Source organism: Conger conger, chromosome 4 (assembly GCF_963514075.1).
Source record: "Conger conger chromosome 4, fConCon1.1, whole genome shotgun sequence".
Taxonomy (NCBI): Eukaryota; Metazoa; Chordata; class Actinopteri; order Anguilliformes; family Congridae; genus Conger; species Conger conger.
The window spans coordinates 58591091-58613005 of NC_083763.1; the positions used below are offsets into that span (position 1 = coordinate 58591091).

The 21915-nt window shown below is 47.6% G+C and overlaps 1 protein-coding gene across 1 annotated transcript in view; it reads left to right on the forward strand.

Moving 5' to 3' along the window:
• The window catches only part of xpr1a (xenotropic and polytropic retrovirus receptor 1a), a 100590-nt gene that overhangs the window by 1975 nt on the left and 76700 nt on the right, over positions 1–21915 (forward strand). The window contains exon 2 of the mRNA XM_061239412.1: positions 12520–12571. Coding sequence (XP_061095396.1) covers positions 12520–12571 — 52 coding nt within the window. The remainder of the gene's footprint in view (positions 1–12519; positions 12572–21915) is intronic.

The window sequence follows — 21915 nt, forward strand, 5'->3', positions numbered from 1 at the left end:
GTGTTTTAATTCAGAATTTTATATGTTTGGCAATGATGCTCCTTCGACTTTTTTTAACCAAAAATGTAAAAGAAAAAAAAAATCTATATATCTTTCACTGACAAACAAAGATACAAATTAGTCTCCGTTATCTAGGCAAGGCATTGTTTTAAAATGGGCTGGAATGGCCATTTATTGGTATATTTCGTTACAGGTGTATTTCTCAGAACTATTGTACATCACTTTGGGATTCCTCATTTAATTACTGCTTATGCATGACCTTGTTTTTTAGTTTGTCAAATTTGACACATTTTCACCTTTGTGCATAACTGCAAATTGGATTATCTAGAGTGGATTTTATGCTGGCTAATCCTGTTTTGGTTTTTTAATGGCGTGTCAATAATTAAAATAAAAAACCCAACTTGGATGCGCCTAAATTGAATTGAAGCGCAGTGCCTTATTGAGAATTGTGCTATTGTGTGTGTGTTCTGTGGATAATGCAGGAACAGAATGGCTAAGACAGACCCCTTGCTGTGAGGTTTAATGTATTTTGGTTCCTGGGTTCTAGCACGGCCATGAACACATGAATGCATTGGAAGGGGGCCGCTGTGCCCCACACTGCACTGTGAATTGTAGACAAAGGATCTCAGGCTGCATGTTTCTCTGACATTATTCCCCCCATTTGCCCTGCGTTGCTGCCCGTCTTAATATACAGACATTGAGAGAACATGTCTATCTCAACTTTAAAAGCTACAGTTGGTGAAATGAAGATTTTATCCTGCTTGGAGACCTTCATTTACATACAGATGGTGGTTTGAAAAGTGAGAGTACTTCAATATTCATCGGCCAGAAATGTATTATCAAATTCTGTCATTGTTCATGTTAAATCTGGAATATTTTATGGCCATTTGAACTGTACATAACTTGGGGCTGGGGAAAATAAATAGACTGAAATATAGCATGTTATTTAGGATGTTTTTTTAATTCTTTTAACAAATAATAATGCAAGCTTTGTTGTCAAAATTTCTCATTTTAGAAAGTGAAGAATAGCTTGCAAAAGGTTTTTTTATAATATCAAAGTGGTATCAATGATGGTCTGATTATTTGATGGGCAGGATGAAAGCAAAATGGCCAAATTCAACCAGGTGAACTGCTTCATATTCCTAGTGCTGTACAGTGAGGCATCGGGGAGATTAGCATTTCAACTTAATCAATTGTTTTGTACTGGAACCATGCAGAATACTTCCATATTCAAAGATGATAACAAAAAATAGTAATTGAAACATTACATTACATTACAAGGCATTTTGCAGGCGCTCCTATCCAGAGCGACGTACAGTGAAGTGCAGATTGAACACAGGAACAAGTGTGAAGAGGACACATTTGTGTTTTTCTGTGGATGTGTTTTGCACCAAGGTACTTCATGCTACTCGCACACGGGGTTTTAGTAGCCAAATTAACCAGCAAACTGAAACACCCTGTTACCAGCCAGTTAGCCATGTAATGCTCAGGTAAATGAAGGAAATAAAAAAAGAAGAGACACTAGCACAGTGCAGAACACAGAACTCAATCTAGAGTTTTAAAGGATACAATGAGGTTGAAGTGCAGACTTTCAGCTTTAATTTGCCCAACAGATCAAAAACAATATCCTGGATGCAGGTGTACATGCAAACCACTGATAAATCTGAAGAACAGAAAGGCGAGATTACAGTTTGCTAAAAAAGCACCTAAAATAGCCCCAATAGTTCTTGTGGATACATAAATGTCCTTCAAATGGCCCTATGTTGGTATTATAATTTGCTATCTCTCTCTGCATCTTTTGCTGAGTGTCTTTTCCACAGTGGCACCAGTGTTTTGAAACTCTGCCTTTGTGCATTTGCCAGGTGTTTTTCCATTGCTGTTCTGGCTTTGCCCATGCAGTTTCGGGCACAGGGAGAGTGGGTCAACATCTAACTGCAGTGCAGTGCTGGTGTCGGCTATCACATGTCATTACAGCACATTGCATGCTCTATACTAGAAGTGAAAAACAAATGCAAATGAGAGATAGTTGTTGGTTCTCTTCCATAGTCCTCTAAAGATGAGCCAGTCTTGAGCCAGTTGAACCAGCTTGCTGTCTGGTGTGGTGCATTCTGGGCCGTAAGTGCCACCTGCTTGTTTTGACTCATTGAGGCTGAAAGGCGGAGAGGGCCAGAGAAAGAATGCGCCGCATGCCTGAAATTCCACAGAACCTTCATTCTGACTGCATTTCAGTCCTTGTGTTGGAAAATTACCAAAACTCTCCCTGAAATTTCCTGTAAATTCCGTGGATGGAGATTGTCCGACCTCAGTTGAAGGCCATTTGTCTGTGAGCATCATCACGTGGGCGGCCTGTAGCGTAGTGGTTAAGGTACTGGGACCCACAAGGTCGGTGGTTCGATCCCCGGTGTAGCCACAATAAGGACCACACAGCCGTTGAGCCCTTGAGCAAGGCCCTTAACCCTGCATCGCTCCAGGGGAGGATTGTCTCCTGCTTAGTCTAATCAACTGTATGTCACTCTGGATAAGAGTGTCTGCCAAATGCCATTAATGTAATGTAATCAGGTATCAGCCTCTTAAAAAGAGGTAAACTACGCACTTCTTCCATTAGCTCATTTGTGTAATACTGCATTGTGCGTTTTACCACAAATTGCATCGGTCCCTACCTATTGTCACATGTCTGTATACGGCAGCATCTTTCCAACTGCCAATGAAAGCTGCTTTGTTGTTGAGCTCTGTAGAAAGCAGCTGTGCTGCAGAAAGTGCAGAGAACGCATCGATCTCTGTGTGAAACGCCCGCACGTACAGATGCAAAATGACAGCACTTATTACCTCCCACTCCTCCCGAGCGTCTGTGTGCTTTATGTGCACAGAATATTGTCTGAGTGAATGCGTTTGAATGCAGTCCCTCCCTGCATATCAGTCGTCCTCTGAGAAGACTCAGGCAGCGGAACTAACTCGAATGGGAGATCTGCAATTAAAATCCTTTAATAGCCACCGGCTTTGGCTGAGGCATTGGCTAAGTGATTTGGTGGTGATTAATTGATGAAATCTTGATTGTATCTGTATTGTGTTAGTGTGCAGGTTTGAGCGTTTCGGGCTCCTGTTTCGTTTGCTTGCCTTGTGCTCTCCGGCGGTGACAGGGGCGGCTGTAGCCGTGGACCTGACCCCTCTCTGGCTGGCACACTAGGCCTGACTGTCTTCATTTATTTAAAGAACAGTTGTTCCACAAGGACTACTAATAGGCCTGTGAAACTGCTCTCTTAATTATTCATGGGCTTTTTACGTTTTCTTAATTTAATGTAGTTTATCTGCGGGAGTCTATCAGGAGTCCATAAACAACGGCGTCACTTAGTTCATTTTCTCAGTGCTTAGAGGCGTAATGAAAACAGCAGAAGTGGGTGTGATAAACAGTCCGTTCCTCTCTTCTCTCCGTAATCAGTGTTACAGTCCAGTGGCGGCTGGCTCCCTCTAATTCTGCCTCATTGGCGATGTTTAGCGTTGCAGTTGTTTGTGGTCGGCTGAGATAGCGTTTGGATGTGGTCAGGCTGCAGTGTGTGGAGGCATGGCTGTGTGTAGTGTGCAGTGTGTGGAGGCATGGCTGTGTGTGTAGTGTGTAGTGTGTGGAGGCATGGCTGTGTGTGTAGTGTGCAGTGTGTGTAGTGTGCAGTGTGTGGAGGCATGGCTGTGTGTTCAGTGTATGGAGGCATGGCTGTGTGTTCAGTATATGGAGGCATGGCTGTGTGTTCAGTGTATGGAGGCATGGCTGTGTGTTCAGTGTGTAGTGTGTGGAGGCATGGCTGTGTGTTCAGTGTGCAGTGTGTGGAGGCATGGCTGTGTGTTCAGTGTGTAGTGTGTGGAGGCATGGCTGTGTGTTCAGTGTGCAGTGTGTGGAGACATGGCTGTGTGTTCAGTGTGCAGTGTGTGGAGGCATGGCTGTGTGTTCAGTGTGCAGTGTGTGGAGGCATGGCTGTGTGTTCAGTGCAGTGTGTGGAGGCATGGCTGTGTGTTCAGTATATGGAGGCATGGCTGTGTGTTCAGTGTATGGAGGCATGGCTGTGTGTTCAGTGTGTAGTGTGTGGAGGCATGGCTGTGTGTTCAGTGTGTAGTGTGTGGAGGCATGGCTGTGTGTTCAGTATATGGAGGCATGGCTGTGTGTTCAGTGTATGGAGGCATGGCTGTGTGTTCAGTGTGTAGTGTGTGGAGGCATGGCTGTGTGTTCAGTGTGCAGTGTGTGGAGGCATGGCTGTGTGTTCAGTGTGTAGTGTGTGGAGGCATGGCTGTGTGTTCAGTGTGTAGTGTGTGGAGGCATGGCTGTGTGTTCAGTGTGCAGTGTGTGGAGGCATGGCTGTGTGTTCAGTGTGCAGTGTGTGGAGGCATGGCTGTGTGTTCAGTGTGCAGTGTGTGGAGGCATGGCTGTGTGTTCAGTGTGTGGAGGCATGGCTGTGTGTTCAGTGTGCAGTGTGTGGAGGCATGGCTGTGTGTTCAGTGTGTAGTGTGTGGAGGCATGGCTGTGTGTTCAGTGTGTGGAGGCATGGCTGTGTGTTCAGTGTGCAGTGTGTGGAGGCATGGCTGTGTGTTCAGTGTGTGGAGGCATGGCTGTGTGTTCAGTGTGGAGCACTATGTGAGGTTTGGCAGGACTGTGTTCAGTGTGATTGGGTGCATCCACATAACTGTTCTGGTTTTTGTCTGCAGATTAGAATGTGTGCACGCACACTAATTCCCATTCTCAGTAGGGAATGGGCTGATTATTTATTTTATGACCAATTATGGGCCATTACCGTGATTGCCATGTGTGTCATATCCATCTTCGTGTAAGCGTGTGGGTGACATGAGTCTTTAGCTTGGCTGTCATTTTGTAGCAGCTAAACTTCAGCCCTGACCCCACACAAACTGCTGCGCTCTCTCACACACACACATGCATGCACAGATAGATCCAGTTCACTGTATTACACATCCTCCTCTCCCTCCCTCTCTCTCTCTCCCATGGGTTCTTGTCATTTAATGAGTTCTGCTCAAACCCCTTTAAAACACTTCAGGTCCCACATACATTACGCCCAATGAATACATTTACATGCTGGGCGTATTCGAGCACTTGAAAATGATGAATATCTGTGTCAGAATATATATTCCGAATAAGCGGTTTACTGGCATGCATTTAAAAATTTTGTTTAAAAAAAAAAATGTTTGCCATTAGTGAGCATGCAGAGTAGGAGGTAGCAGCCATATAAACAGACTGAGAGAAAGACAGAGTGCTTGGATACAGCTGGACTCATGCAGAGTGGAGGATGAGTTAATTTGCCTTTCAAGCACTGTTCTTTTTACATTTATTCCTGGCTTATAAAACCTCTGGCTAATCCTGCCTGAAATGAGTCCAAAAGCGAATTGATTATGTCTGGAGTAAAGGTATCCCTCCTGAAAGGCATACTCTAGCCTTCCACCCGGAACGCCAGGGACACGGCCCCAAAGACGCCTTCCACCCGGAATGCCAGGGAGACGGCCCCAAAGACACCTTCCACCCGGAACGCCAGGGAGACGGCCCCAAAGACGCCTTCCGCCTGGAACACCAGGGAGACGGCCCCAAAGACACCTTCCACCCGGAACGCCAGGAACACGGCCCCAAAGACGCCTTCCACCTGGAACGCCAGGGACACGGCCCCAAAGACACCTTCCACCTGGAATGCCAGGGAGACGGCCCCAAAGACACTTTCCACCTGGAACACCGGGGAGACGGCCCAAAAGACAGCCTGTAGCGTAGTAGTTAATGTACATGACTGGGACCCGCAACGTCGGTGGTTCAATCCCCAGTGTAGCCACAATAAGATCCACACAGGTGTTGAGCCCTTAAGCAAGGCCCTTATCCCCAAATTGCTCCAGGGGAGGATTGTCTCCAGCTTAGTCGAATCGATTGTAAGTCATTTTGGATTGAAAAGTGTCAGTTAATAAAAAGATATTATTATTACTATTATTACTATTATTATTATTATTATTATTATTATTATTATTATTAACATTATTATTATTATATGACAAGACGCAACTGCAGAGATGATGCTCGCCACAAAGCAGCAGGTTTCTACAGTGCTTCCATTTTAGGAGCATTTGTTCCAGAAAATTGATGTATGCTAACTGGAAAAATTATTTGGGGTTTGCTTATTAAGGTGTATTAGTGCACTGCACTGCACTGCACAGACCTGGCAGGGCGAGGGAGATGGAGTACTGAGCAGTGAGTGTGCCTGAGGACTGAGTGTGAAAGGGGAATGCAGGACTCAGTGTGAGAGGGGACTGTGTGTGAGAGGGGACTGAGTGTGAGAGGGGAATGCAGGACTGAGTGTGAGAGGGGACTGAGTGTGAGAGGGGAATGCAGGACTGTGTGTGAGAGGGGACTGTGTGTGAGAGGGGACTGTGTGTGAGAGGGGACTGAGTGTGAGAGGGGACTGTGTGTGAGAGGGGACTGAGTGTGAGAGGGGACTGAGTGAGGGGACTGAGTGTGAGAGGGGACTGTGTGTGAGAGGGGACTGAGTGTGAGAGGGGACTGTGTGTGAGAGGGGACTGTGTGTGAGAGGGGACTGTGTGTGAGAGGGGACTGTGTGTGAGAGGGGACTGAGTGTGAGAGGGGAATGCAGGACTGTGTGAGAGGGGACTGAGTGTGAGAGGGGAATGCAAGACTGTGTGTGAGAGGGGACTGTGTGTGAGAGGGGACTGTGTGTGAGAGGGGACTGAGTGTGAGAGGGGACAGAGTGTGAGAGGGGACAGAGTGTGAGAGGGGACAGAGTGTGAGAGGGGACTGAGTGTGAGAGGGGACTGAGTGTGAGAGGGGAATGCAGGACTGAGTGTGAGAGGGGACTGAGTGTGAGAGGGGAATGCAGGACTGAATGTGAGAGGGGACTGAGTGTGAGAGGGGAATGCAGGACTGAATGTGAGAGGGGACTGAGTGTGAGAGGGGAATGCAGGACCGTGTGTGAGAGGGGACTGTGTGTGAGAGGGGACTGTGTGTGAGAGGGGACTGAGTGTGAGAGGGGAATGCAGGACTGTGTGTGAGAGAGGAATGCAGGACTGAGTGTGAGAGGGGACTGAGTGTGAAGGGGAATGCAGGACTGTGTGTGAGAGAGGAATGCAGGACTGGGTGTGAGAGGAATGCAGGACTGAATGTGAGAGGGGTGTGCAGGACTGAGTGTGAGAGGGGACTGAGTGTGAGAGGGGAATGCAGGACTGAGTGTGAGAGGGGAATGCAGGACTGTGTGTGAGAGGGGAATGAGACTGAAAGGTCTGTTATTTCCTCTGATCTGCGTGGGATGCACACAGACTAGTGACTGATCTGGGCTCTCCGTCTCTCCTCAAAAACGCTGGGAGAGAATAAAGTGTACGATTAAATAAAAACATGGCCTGGACCCTTTCAGTTACACATTTCAAAGCAAGTCTTTGTGTCGATCGTTTCTCTTGCCAGAGGAGGTCAGAAGCGGCGTCAAAGCAGGCTGGTGTTTTTGGGTTTCAGGCTGATGCATACAGCACTAATATAATTCTAGTTATATCATTTGTTATTTAAAAATGTGTTTATAATTGTTTTAATTTTTCACATGGCCTTTTCTACCAGTTCTCATTGCAAAAGGTGTAAGTCCTATCTGTCTTGGATAGCTGTGGTCTGTATCAGGTTCACCACCATCATTTTTACCAACAGTCAGTTTGAAATTGAGTTTTCCACCGTATTCATATACACAGCATATAGTACACAGTGCAGTCGTTACGTATTTTGACAATGAATATGAGGCAAAGTGCAAATTTGCATATTGGGTGATCTGGATGGGTATGACGTCCCATTTCATACCTAGACCCCCCCACTTTAGGGGACCAAAAGTAACAGTCAGCTGTTTCTGATTAGACCGGTGTATTCAATTGCTTCCTGATGGTATTTATATCGACCAGATATGGATGCAAGTACCCTCAAATTGTAGGTGACAGTCTGCACTTTTAACCTCATATTGTTTTAAATCAAATCTAATGTGCTTTTGTATGGAGCCAAAAGAACAGAAATTGTACCACTGTCCAAATATTTATGGACTGCACTGTATGACCCGGCAAGTGAGTATACAGTATTGAGGGGTTTATCAACCGAACTTTAACGGGTGGGCTGAAGACTACATTGTCAGTGCATGTGCTGGCTGGTCAATAGTGATGTTCTATTTTAAAGCGCTTGTTACTTGTAACTTGTTACTCAGCGACGCTGATTTCAGATCAGTACTTACTAAGCACTTTACTGGGCTAACCACACGCTTTCCTCCAGCCCATTGATCTGAGGTCATGATAGAAGATGATGCTCAGAAGACTGCGCTTTGTCATGCAGCCTTATTTCATGCCAATGTGCATGACAGGTCATGATATTCCTTTACCACATTTGTTTTTTGCAAATGTATCATGACTTCCTCCGAATCGTGCGTACACAGAAGCTCCTCCTGCTATGGGTATTTGTGTACTGATGTGACAGTGCAGAACTGCTGATATTTCCCAGTCAGCTACGCCTGCATTAGCTATGTCTGATCCCTGTGTAGGTTGCACAAACACGCCTAACGTGCATGCTAACCTGACCTCTTACAGTTTACCAGTTCTTGGCCTCTGATAAATGAAGTATTCGTACGCTATCGTAAAGGGGAGTACTGGTGTCTGCTGGCATCGTATTGTCAAACATGACGGTCACTGATGAACAAAGGTGGACTTAAAAAGTGTCGCATAGTGGATCATGTTTATATTTATGACATGACTAGGGTGTACTCACAAGGCGGCTTCGAGGGGAAACGGTGCAGTAAATGGTTGTGTCTCGCCTGTGAAAGGTTGCTGCTGTTCAGTGTGGCTTCATGCGTTTGTCTGTGATGTGGGATCTCTGTCCTGCTCTGCCGCAGTGTCAGCCGGTGAGGCCGGGACGGGCCTGTCATCAGCTGGAGTGAATCATGCAGATCCACACAGGTCATTTGCATGGCAAATTATTTTGTTGGGTTGTTGCGTCATGATGCATTTAGGAGGAGGCACAAGGAGTTTGTGTCTTCAAAGTTTAAGTTTTAAACATTGCCTTGTCAGCAAAAAATATATAGGGTCTAATGTGTCTGTAGTGCCTTGTTCTTGAGCCCATTACTGTAAGGGGAGTTTTATTGATTGACTTATTTATTTCCTTATTTTCTTACTTATTTTATATTATTTAAAGAGAGTAAAATATTTTGCCTGTATGTATGGTGAAACAGTACATGTAATGCAGTAAGGCGGGTCTGTGCGGGATTGGACATAGCCATATGGATCTTTATATAGATGTTGAGAGCGCGCTGTCACACAGCTCTTCACCGCCCCACCGTGACAGCATCTGTTCTCCACGCTCCCCTGGCCGCGGAGCTGCTGTCCGTAGAGACGGGCCTGGGGTCCCGCGCGGGAGAGACAGGAAGTGGCAGGGTACGCACGCGGCGGAGCGCCTTACTGCTGCACCCAGTCACCGCTTCTGTAGCGGTCTCACCATGAAACGCACGCTCCCAGGAGAGCTCCCGAGCCCCGCCCCCCACACTCCACACTTACCATTGCCATGGCAATGCCTCCATCCTGCTGGTATCCCCCCTGAGACAGACAGCCTCATAATCTGCATGTTTCCCCTCCCCCCACCTAACCCCCCCCCCCCCCCCCCTCCCCCATTAGCCTGGCCCCTGCTCCATGGCTGTGGAGCACGCACGGCCCTCTGGGTAATGGGCTTTCCAGGAATGAGTTACAGAGGGACTCTTCGGGTTTAATGTGGGTAAAGGGATCAGTGCTGTGCGGACGTGTTGCCCAAGTCTCTCTTTTCTGCCCCCTCCCCTCTCGCAGTGTCAGACCCTCCTCGTTTCTTTAGCGAGAGCAGAGCCCGTTTATGCTAATGTCCCTCCATGTTACTTCAGTCCACAGCATATCGACTGCTTCAGCACCCTCTGTTTTTACTAAATATGCAAAGGCTGCCTTGAAAAATGGGTTACGTAAGTAATGAATATCGTTGAGCCGACAAAGGGAATTGCGCAAAATTCTATAAAACTTTCACTGTTTGCTGTTTAAAGAGAAGATTAATAGAGTAATAGAATAGCTACAGTACGACTGTGTTTCAAATGCAGCTGATGTAAGAAGAGGACGGCCTGCTGAAATGGCCTTTTAAATTTACATCACATTACCTATAAATGCAGTGCTGCCATCTGCCATTGTAAAGCAAAGGTTTTACAAGTATGTCTAAGGATTAAAGAGAGGCAACAAAACAGGGAAATTATCATTTGCATTCCCGAGAAGGCAAGGCTTTCAAATTAGCCACTGCTGCAGTTATTATTATTATTATTATTATTATTATTATTATGTGACAGGTTGGGCAGCCTGTAGCATAGTGCTTAAGGTGCATGACTGGGACCCGCGAGTTTGGTGGTTAAATCACCAATGTGGCCGAGATAAGATCCACACAGCTGCTTGGCCCTTAACCCCACATTGCTCCATGGGGGATTGTCTCTAGCTTAGTTTAACACGTAAAGCAGTGTTGCTCGTGATCGTCGGTGTGGGGTGGAGCACTGTCAGGTGTAGGAGTGCGGTTTGTGTGGCACCAGCTGTGAGGGCTGTAGACATCAGCACGGCCAGTGACATCTCCGGTGTTTATTTCGGGCTTGAGTTATGGAGCCATCAGCGCGGGTCACCATCTGCACACTGAACAATATGCGCATGGCGAAGGAGCCCCGGAGCCTGAAGACACGCAGCAGAGCGGCCCTTCTTTCCGAAGGGCCCGGCCCTCGGACGCTCCGGCCCGAACCCTCGCTTCAAGAGAGATATCGTCTGAAGAAAACTTCAAAGTTATTTTCGGTTTCATTGGCAGATGTGCGCTCCTTGATTCCATAAAGAAAACCGCATAATGTTTACCGGCACGCTCATTACCTGAAATGTGATTTCGCCTAAGTGATCTGGGGTTTACGCTGAAGTCTTCATTATCTCCATCTTAGTGCACTGTCGTTTATCCGCCCGGTGCATTTTACAAGCCTAATTATTGCTTTTGAATCTCTAGTTGCCTTGAACTTAAACAGACCATTCAGTTTGTTGGATTGCTCCGGAGATGAATCTAAGCAGTAGCCTGAGGTTCCAGCCTCCTGCAGTCCTGGGCATCGCAGTTGGATGAATAAATTAAAGATGATATTAATAATTTTCCAGTAGTTTTCCATTATCTGCAAGGTCATTCTGTGGAAGTAGGTCTTTGTGGCAGCGGCTGTTCCCTGTGTATTCTCCGTGCGAGTGCTGCGGAAATGTGATTCAGATTGTTTGTTTGCCACGGTGAAATCAAGGCGGAGGACCTCGACGTCCCATAGTGCTGTTCTGTTATGGTTTGCTCTCCACCTCCAGGGCTGTAACCTCAATTATTGTCTCATGCTGATGCTGTGGAGGAACTGGATGCTTTTCAGTGTCCTTGGTTATTCCCATGCCATGAGCCTACGTGTTTAAACCCTCAGCCCTCTCTCTTTTCCACACTCGAGAACGTGATTGCCTGTCCTTATACATTGATAGCAACTTTTATAACCATATTTACAGCATGGGAAGAACACGGTAGAATGTGAACTTTAAAATGGGGACACATTGTCCATGCTGCGTTTGAAAGAATGAGAATGGTTTATCACAGACTCGTCCTCAGTCTGTATTGGTCCTGAGCTGACTGTGTTCAGCACAGTGTAGAGTTTGTGCTCATCTTGCCTTTGCCTTCATAGACAATGCCTCATTCCTTTTCTTTGCTGTCTCTAAATTTCCAATAACCATCCTATTCTTTGTAGGATATAAGATGTGAATTGCTGTATGATCGTTCTTAAATTTGATGTGAAATGTAAAGGAGGGATTAGACTTGCAATTTCAATTAGGCTTGAAAGTGCAAAATAAAATCATATTTGTGTGAATTAATTCAAGTGTGAATTAAAATGTGATTTGTTTTCTTATTATTAAAATGCTGCTCCTATTATTGTGTAATAAAATGCCATTTTATTAAGCACATTACATTACAACTGCAAAGTAAACTATGACATAAATATTAAATAACGCATTTGTTTATTTTTAAGTGATCAACAACATTTTTTTAAATCAAAGTCTATAATAAAATGCTACTTCCATTTCAAATGGCAAAAGTAAATATGTATTTCTGTTTATTTTAAAGGATACGTTTGTAGCAAATACATTTTTGTGTTTGTTTTTGTGTTTCAGTGAATGGTTAATAGAAATACATTTGCTCCTTTGAAACAGTTATTGTTTTTGTGCTTTTTTAAATGTTCATAATTTTAAATGTCCATAATTTTACAGATATTTTTCTTCTAAAGTATACTGTATTACAAATAGGTATTTTATAGTGTGTTTTTATCGTGTATAATAGGGTTTTTGAGTTTTTGTGGTACATTATGTATGGATATGAGCAGTTCTGTGAAAGTGTATAATGAAGTGTCAGGTGTGTGTCTCTGAAGGTAAAAGGCTGTGTTGTCAGTGTCTAACAGAGGGACGTGTGTCTGTCCTCTCCCTCCTCAGGCGTTTAAGGAGATGCTGTATGCGGCCCAGGATCAGGCGCCCTCCATAGAAGGTAAGGAAACTCCCGCCGGGCCCCCCCGCACGCCCCGCCCCTGGCCCCCCGGCCCCCGTGGCCCCCTCGGCCCCCAGAATAAACCCCGGTTATTTATAGAGGAAATCACTGCGATGCTGGCAGCCCGGGGAAGTGCTGAGATAAGGGATCCGGGCTGTAATTGATGTTCGCTAGTGAAGAGCGCAAAGCCGTGCTTACGGACGCCGCTTAGCGGGAGTAAACAAAGTTCTTCAGTTTCACTGTGGCACCCAGAGGCTCAGAGTGCCCTCCGCCGGGTTTCCAAAGTCCACAGATATCAAGGCCATCTGGGCCCCGTGCCTGCAGGCAGAATCGTTGGGTGTCGCATTTTTCTGATGCAGGGTTCAACCGCCATTTTGTGTGTTAAATATTCCATATCGATATGAACAGTTCTATTATAGCTGAGTTGGCATGAAATCAAGTTGGAACTTGATTTTATTTTCTCTCTCTGTACTCGTCACTTTTCTCTGATAATGAATTGCTATATTTATATATTATGCTATTTTTACCGTATGTAATGTTCATTATTCATTCTGTATTAATGTTCTTCTGAGGATCTCTGTAACTTGATGTCAGGTGGTTCTTACCCTAACCCTTGTTGAGATGGACATGGTTGCGAAGGAGCAGGAGAACTGTGAGATGTGTGAACAGCCTCTGGCCTCAAAGGAGAACTTTGCATCTCTGCATGTTAGGACTCTGGGCCGTGTGTGTCTCTCAGGGTCAAGGGAGGGTACTTTTTGGCTCATGTCAGTGCTGACCTTGTGTGTGGGGTCAGGAGGGTTAGACAGGTAGCACCCTATCTTGTTCAGCGTTCAGAGGAAATAGGCAGGTGTTTTCCTCAGCATAACAGAAGCAGCAGGGCCCTGAGAACCGCCTTAGAAAAACACAAGAGCCTCGCAGTGAGGTTCCACACAGTGTTTCAACAGCTCCTGATGTGGGGCTTCGTCAACTGCCTTCTTAAAAAGCCTGACCTCTGCACTTTGTGAGATGCTCTGTCTGAAAGAGTCCAGCCTGCCCAGAATAGAAAGGTAACTCATAAACGTTATTTCAAACAGTTATGCGCAGGTTTTACTGAAGCTGTGAGAGGGTAGTTCAGGGCTGCTGCTCTGTACTGTGTGTGTGTGTGTGTGTGTGTGTGTGTGTGTGTGTGCTCAGGGCACATTTACGTCACGGGTCCTGTGCAGGCTGTGCTTAAGGGATCCTGAGCTGCCTTCCTGCCGCCCCTGCCCACCGCAGTAATTACGCTAAACACCGCTTTCACTTTCCGCCTCACCGCCATTTTCGGCGCTGCACGGACAGGTGTGGAGCCCTTCTGCCCCAGCGCCGGGCTCTCATTGGCTCACGGAGGATCACACGGCCCAGGTGCTGGAGCCCAGAGATTCGGTTTTTGGTACTAGTTTTTGGTTGTGATATCGCTGAGCGATGATAGACTTCAGTATTTCAAACGGATTTCAGCTCGGACACGTGCACAGTAACGGTTATCCTCTCAGCGCCGTGCTTGTTTTTCTTTTCTTCTTTCAAAACAAACAATAGTTTGTTTTCTTAGCCGTTCCAGCCGGCGGAGGAGGTTTAGACAAGCCTGCCCATTACACAGCCCCGCGCTGGGCTGAGCCGTAATGGCGGTGCGGTTAGAGGGCAGGGCGTGGGGAGCCTGACGTGTCAGAAAGCAGTGCAGCTCACCCGGTGGTTACAGGGCGCGCGTCCTTTATTTCCAGCTGCTGATAGAGCAGTAATTACCGTCTGGCGTCTCCGTGACTTCACTCCTCGTTCACCCTTATCGGCCCCGGGGTGAGGTCATGGAGCCTCCTGAAGGTCACGTGCACCGAGCGAGCGTCAGGGGGGGAGGGGGGTGACCGGGGCCCCCGGGAAAGAGTGAACACCCTCTGTGACCCTCCCTCTGCTCCGAGGCTGACCTCTAAAGCCGCTCTAATGAGAAGGGCACAATTTCACGTGTGAAATTTCCTGCACTAAAATGCTGCTTAATGTTGTTTTTTTGTTTTGGTTTATGAAGAACATCAGTGTATCTCAAAATGCTGAGGCAGGGAAAAAATGAATTGTTTTGGAATATGGTCATGAATGGTAAATGTTATTGGGGATACTTAGAGGGACATTGACCTGGGGCATGTCACTTTCTGTGTACTGTGTGGATATGGGCACTAAACACTTTCTGTGTACTGTGTGGATATGGGCACTAAACACTTTCTGTGCCACTGTGTGGATATGGGCACTAATGTGTGGATATGGGCATGACCTGTGCCTTTTAGTAATATACTTACCACATTTTTAAGTAAAGTGAAACTGCATGGGGAAAATGGGAGCATTGCTGTAACATTAACTTGGTGGAGCATGTAAAGTTATTTATTACCAATATATTATTTTATATATTATCAATACCAATATATTATCAGTTTTTTAGAGTAATATATTAATTATATATGATATTTCTATTTAATAAAATGGACCGGTTTAACGTCAGCAACAGCTATTTCAGTGGATGAAAGCAGTTAATATTTCACATTTATATTACCTATTAAAGGTGCATTTCCAAAGATTGTGTGCTAATTACTGCTCGATATAGCTGACTATCAAAACGGATAATTGCATTTGGTGAATCATTTATAGGGTTTGAAATGGCTTTGATGGGGCCGATAACAGCTAGTGGAAACAGAGAGGGGTGTTGGGCCTATTTTTGGATCAGAGACTATCCCTTTGTTTTCACTGTGTTGTAGTGGGAAGGAGCCAAATATTTCTGGCATGGGGGTCGGTGCTATTAACAGCACAGGTGCTGACGTACCTCTCTTTGTTGTACGCAAATTAATATAAATGAATTCCAAATATGTGACGCTATATCGGTAGCGTGCGAAATAATATTGATTCAGCCTGCTTAATTGAACATAACTCGAATTGCTATGTCATTTTTTAAATAGTTTCCACCGTTTTGTTTAATTGCTTAACCTTCACTATTTCAACCCTTTAGGCAACATCAGCACTTAAAAGACGACCGTATTTAGACGTTTTCCACTGTTGCACGTCTGTCACGCCACGCTAGTCCTCTTTAAAGTAAGGCTGCTTGAAAAGTGCATTGAAAAGATTCGAGCTCTGCATTCCTCCATGCAGGACAGTGGCAGGGTCCACTTAAAGAGAGCAGTCTGCTCCCCCTTTGTATTTTTTTCCACTCTATTCAAATCAGTGGAGAGAAGAAAGGGTTCGTGATTGAACCTCAAGCCCCACTGGGGGGGGGTTACACAAATTAGTTTAAGAGTATGGACTGTGCCATATGATCTGGCCCTCCAGTCAATCATTTTAATGCAATTTTACCAGGGAATGTTCCAGATTCTTTCGAGATTAAGAGAAGTTAACAAATTAAATATAAATAAATTCAATTGCGCTCTGTTTTCATACCTCCACTTTAACGTAGGCCTCTGTGTGACATGAAAAGGCCTTTCATTGTCTTTTGACAGAAATGCATGCGGACCACCTTAAAAAACCCAGTTCCCCTGAGCCACACAGGTCACCCTGTCCATTGTGCATGACATTCCCAGCATCCTTCACAGATTACCCATGGGGCTTTGAGAACACCCTTCCAGTGCCCCCCCAGGGTTCTGTGGCAGGAGCCGTGTGCAGTAAATGTGAGGCACAACAGCAACATTAGAAGGTTAAAGTACGGCTACGTCAGTTCTGTTCTCTATTTACGTTAGCACCAGGAACAATAAGAAAGAGCCGGAGAGAAATGCTTGCTACAGCGATTCTCTTGCCTACAGAGCTTTATCGCCTTGCCACATCCAATTGAATTGTGCGATGATGATTTTATTAAATCATGGCAATGAAAGACTAATTACGCTGCCCGGTTTTATGAGGGTTATTTCTTTCCCTATCTTCTTGTCCAGGTTCGTGTCGTGTCTGAGAGGGGTTTGATATTCTCCGAGCCTCAGGGAGGGTAATTTAGCAGGTTATTACTGCCGCCTGTCCCAGGCCCCTCTATCTGATAAAGTCACCGTGGATGAGCCCCGCACTTCAGAAGCTGTGTACAGTGCAACTGGGGGATACGCTCGTTTGCGTAGCTCAAACGGGCACACACGCTAATGCTGTGTGCGTGTATGAGCAGGTGCTGTCGGTCTCTGAGGGTCAGGTAACATACTGTTCGTGTCTGTCCACGAAGAGAGGAGTTGTTCTGCCGGCATGTTGACTCGATGGAGGTCTGAGGGTGGGATGGAAAAACGCGGGGCGCTCCAGTGATGTGTGACACCCAGGGCTGTGCCCGGCTGAACTGAATTCATACGTCTGCTGAAATTTCCAGTATGCTGAAAATCTCTGTCAGAAACGTCAGGCATAATGGAAGAAAGGTCACTGCTGATCGTGGTGAATACAGCCGTCGGGTACAGAGCTGGGAAATGGGAATTTAAGGCTTCTTTATGTTATTAAAAAAATATGTATAACCTTTAAGAATGAAAACCAAATGTATTAAATTCATCACAAAAAAACTGCAACACGTTTTAAGTGAAATGTTTGGCATTTGCCCAAAGTCTCAAAAGACAGAAATTTAATTGGTGAGCCCTAACGCTTACATCAAGTTGTATCACAGATCTTTGAGAACTGCTACAACCCTGTATATGTCTACTGTACTTCAAACATAATATACTCCCCACTGGGCAAATTAGTTGGGATTCAAAAGAACCATTCTCCCATAGCAGTACTCTCTCTGTAGAGTAGTCCAGTGATGGTGACAGGAACCATGTGGTAGATGTAGCCTTTGGCTTCCTGTGTGAAGGGGAGATTAGTCTGGGAGGAAACTGGTCCTTATTGAAACATGCAGCATATCAGCAGAATCTCCCACTTCTCTCAGCAGACTCCTTCAGGGTAGGCACGGTGGACACATCATCAATAGAGCAGCTCGCTTTTCTGTGGCCTTTGACCTTTGGCCTTCAGCACCTTTGACCTGGTCTAGAACTGTGGCTGTCACTCTTGGACTGCATTGATATAGCGCTTTCATCCAAAGCGCTTTACAATTAATTCACACACACACACCAACGGTGATAGGCTGCCATGCATGGTACCAATCAGCTCGTCGGGAGCAATTGGGGGCTAGGTGTCAGGGACGCAGAGCGGGGGATCGATTTGGCAACCTTTCGACTGCCAGGCGACCGTTGCAACCTCCTGAGCTAATGTCGCCAAAGAGAGTCATAGACATGATGCTATCATGCTTCTGAAGGTCTGTAATTGAGTTCTTCTGTATACAGAAGGCTTGGTGTTCTTCTGTTTTCTGTTTGTCCCGTTTTAAATTCGGCGCTTAGCCCAGTGGCTTGCGGGAGGAAGTGTCATGAAAGTGGCAGTCGCGATTCCCCGCGTCCCCGCGTCCGTAGCTGCGACGTTCAGCTCTACGTGGAGCCGTAGCCTTAATTAAAGGGACGTCGCCAGCGCGGGTTACGCCGGGGGGAGGAGGTGGAACAGCCGCCCGAGTTTCGGACTGCCGGGCTCCAGCCGCCCCCCCCCCCCCTCGCTTCCAGGACCGGATTGAGTTAAAGCCAGTTTAATGAAATTATCTCCGTGATTATGAGATTTTAAAACAATAACTGCTGATAAATGCGGCAGCCGGAGGCTGGTTATAGTACGGTGTCTCTGCAGCGCCGCGGCGGTGCTGAGCTTTCTTCCGCCGTGTGTCTGCCGTCCCCTGATTTACAGTGTGTGATGTTGTTCTCCGCTGCCGCGCTGCGACGAGGTGGGGGAGCGGCCTTCTGGGCCGACAGACCCCTCTCCCTCCCCCAGAATCACACGTTCGGCTGTTCTCTCCCACGCAAACGCGCTGCAGAAATGGCAACTGTAGCACACGCTTTCTGTGCACTGCCTCTGTGTGGATATGGGCACTAAATGCTTTCTGTGCCTCTGTGTGGATATGGGCACTAAACGCTTTCTGTGCCACTGTGTGGATATGGGCACTAATGTGTGGATATGGGCACTAAACGCTTGTGTGTACAGGCGACTAGTGCAGTGAAACGCACTAGTGCTCATGCTTATTTATTAACTGGGGATATGCTACTGAGACCATTTATCAGCTTCTTTGATTATAAGAAAGAGCCCACTTCAACTTGGTGCTCTGAAAAGGAAATTCATGCTTGTTATTCTGCCAGAATAGCAAAGTCAGACCAGTTTGATTATGCTAGGATCCACACGCCTGAGACACGTTCAGCACACCTACACTCCAGCCCCCAGGTTAATATTTGCATATGACTATTATCATCTCAAGCATCTGTTTTGCAAATAGTGTCATTCCAGGTCATGTTTTGAAGTAGTTCTTATGTCTCTTATAAGTTCATTGATAGCAGTTCACTTGAATAACTAGAATATAAAATAAGGTATTATATGGGGGTATTAGAAAGGCAGGAACTTAAAGATATTTTCTTAACTTCCCCGTAACTGGGACATTGTTGAATTGGGGCATTGTAGAAAGCACTGCGAACCCTTGTATTCATGACTGGAAGACCAGCCAGCAGACTGCATGCGTCATAAATGCTCCACTTTGTACATTTTGCAGGGGCATCATTATTCACTTCTGTCCATAGACCTTTCCCTCTCTTAAACTTCCGCACTCCTCCTGTTCCTGGACAGCTTCAGCCTTTATGGCCTCCTCAGCTCCTCCTCACCTCCTCCACACCAGCTCAGAGCCCTCTCCCGAGACCCCGCGGCCTGTTAATGTTTAATGCTGCCAAATCAATAAGAGCAGAGGAGCAGTGGCTGTGAAACTGGGGCTCCTGGGCTGGATTGGGCTGCATTGTGCCTCAGGTAATTCAGTAAACAAAGAACGGGAGCACCCAACCCCCCCCCACATGACACCTCGCAGAGGAGGGGGAGGTGAGAGCGGATATTTCTGCTGCTCGCGCCGGTGGATTTTGGAAGTGGGCGTGGAGTGAGAGTTTTTTTCTTTGCGTGCGATGGCTGCAGTGTTCCCCCACCAGTAGAGCTGGAAGCTGAGGCGCAGTCAGACAGAGCTTTGTTTCCTGCTGAGAGAACAGGCAGCGTGATTAACCTGCCCGCCTGGCAGGGATCAGAGCTCTGACAGAATGCAGGATCCCTCTGCATGATTCTGTACATACAGACGACCCAGCGCACGGAGAACCCAGTGCACGCAGAACCCAATGTAAACAGAACCCAGCATACGCAGAACCCAGCGCATGCAGAACCCAGTGCACACAGAACCCAGTGCACACAGAACCCAGCGCACACACAGAACCCAGCGTACGCAGAACCCAGCGCATGCAGAACCCAGCGCACACACAGAACCCAGCGTACACAGAACCCAGCGCACGCAGAACCCAGTGCACACAGAACCCAGTGCACACAGAACCCAATGTACACAGAACCCAGCTCACACACAGAACCCAGTGCACACAGAACCCAGTGCACACAGAACCCAATGTACACAGAACCCAGCGCACACACAGAACCCAGCGTACGCAGGACACAGTGCACACAGAACCCAGCGTATGCAGCACCCAGCGCATGCAGCACCCAGCGCATGCAGCACCCAGTGCATACAGTACCCAGCGCACGCAGTACCCAGCGCATGCAGAACCCAGTGCACACAGTACCCAGTGCACGCAGTACCCAGCGCACGCAGTACCCAGCGCATGCAGAACCCAGTGCACACAGTACCCAGTGCATGCAGCACCCAGCGCATGCAGAACCCAGCACACAGGCATGAAGTAACAGTCCTGTAGCCCCTGAGCAGCCGCCCAGCACCCAAGCGGCCACCGCCACCTTGCTCCTTTGTTCTCCGTAATGCCCTCAGTCTGCTGCTGCTCTTCTGTGAGCTTCACCCTGCAGCGTGGGTCACCCCCGGCGCTGGCCCACCCGGCCCGCTGTATTCCTGTTATTGTTATTAATATCACGCACGCGCACTCTGTCACTACAGCAGGCCCAGATGAGCGGGAGTGTACCCAGCGCTGCTGGCCCTAGGACAGGGGCCAGTGGCTTAGCAGCCCGGATCCCCAGCAGTCTGCATTATTGATGCGCTGCTTCACGAGCTGCCGCTCCCGTTCGGATCAAAATGCTAATTGCTCCGGGTTTGTGGGTCTGATTGTGTGAAGTGCCACATGGAGGCTGCCTCACACACAGGAAGCCACAGTGCTCGAGACGCTTCAGATGTACGAATGCGCGTGTGAGGTATTGATTTAAAAAACAACTGACGGTGGGGGATGGGGCCTTGGGTACACTGACGGTGGAGGGTGGGGGATGGGGTGTTGGGTACACTGACGGTGGAGGGTGGGGGATGGGGCGTTGGGTACACTGATGGAGGAGGGTGGGGGATGGGGTGTTGGGTACACTGATGGAGGAAGGTGGGGGATGGGGCGTTGGGTACACTGACGGAGGAAGGTGGGGGGTGGGGTGTTGGGTACACTGATGGAGGAGGGTGGGGGATGGGGTGTTGGGTACACTGATGGAGGAGGGTGGGGGACGAGGCGTTGGGTACACTGACGGAGGAGGGTGGGGGATGGGGTGTTGGGTACACTAATGGAGGAACGTGGGGGATGGGGTGTTGGGTACACTGACGGAGAAGGGTGGGGGATGGGGTGTTGGGTACACTGACGGAGGAGGGTGGGGGATGGGGTGTTGGGTACACTGATGGAGGAAGGTGGGGGGTTGGGTGTTGGGTACACTGATGGAGGAGGGTGGGGGATGGGGTGTTGGGTACACTGATGGAGGAGGGTGGGGGATGGGGCGTTGGGTACACTGACGGAGGAAGGTGGGGGATGGGGCGTTGGGTACACTTGGCCTTGTGAAGCACTCAGTGAAAGAGAGGACCATAGAGGGGGGAGGGGTGATTGGAGATGAAAGCCGTGTGGAGAGGAAGATGGACGTGCCCAGATTGATGGACGTGAAGGGCTGAATTATGGAGACCACTGGGGGGGGGGGGGTTGTGTACGATAGACTGGATCCAAAACACAAAGAAAACGCGAGGCAGAGCTTCAGCCGACATGGCCGTAGAGCATCTCTGAGCCTCAAACACACAACCGCGGACAGGCTGGGCTCTCCCCGGGCTCACCATGCATTCTGCATGAATTCCCCAGCTAAAAAACCCAGCAGATACATGAAAGTCTTTCCATACATTATTCATCCCTGGGTTAGATCTCGCCTGAATGGTGTTGGGGCGGAGGCTGAGGCTTGTGTTGAGGGGGGGAAGGGTTGAGCCAGGGGGTTATGGAAGCACCAATGCCTGTTCAGAGAGAGTGAACCCTGCGCTCTCATTGGTGGCCTGGTTGGGTTCATGGACGTCTCTCTCCGTGTTTTTCTGGGTCTCAGACGGTGGTAGGAGGTGGGGGTGGGTGGAGCAG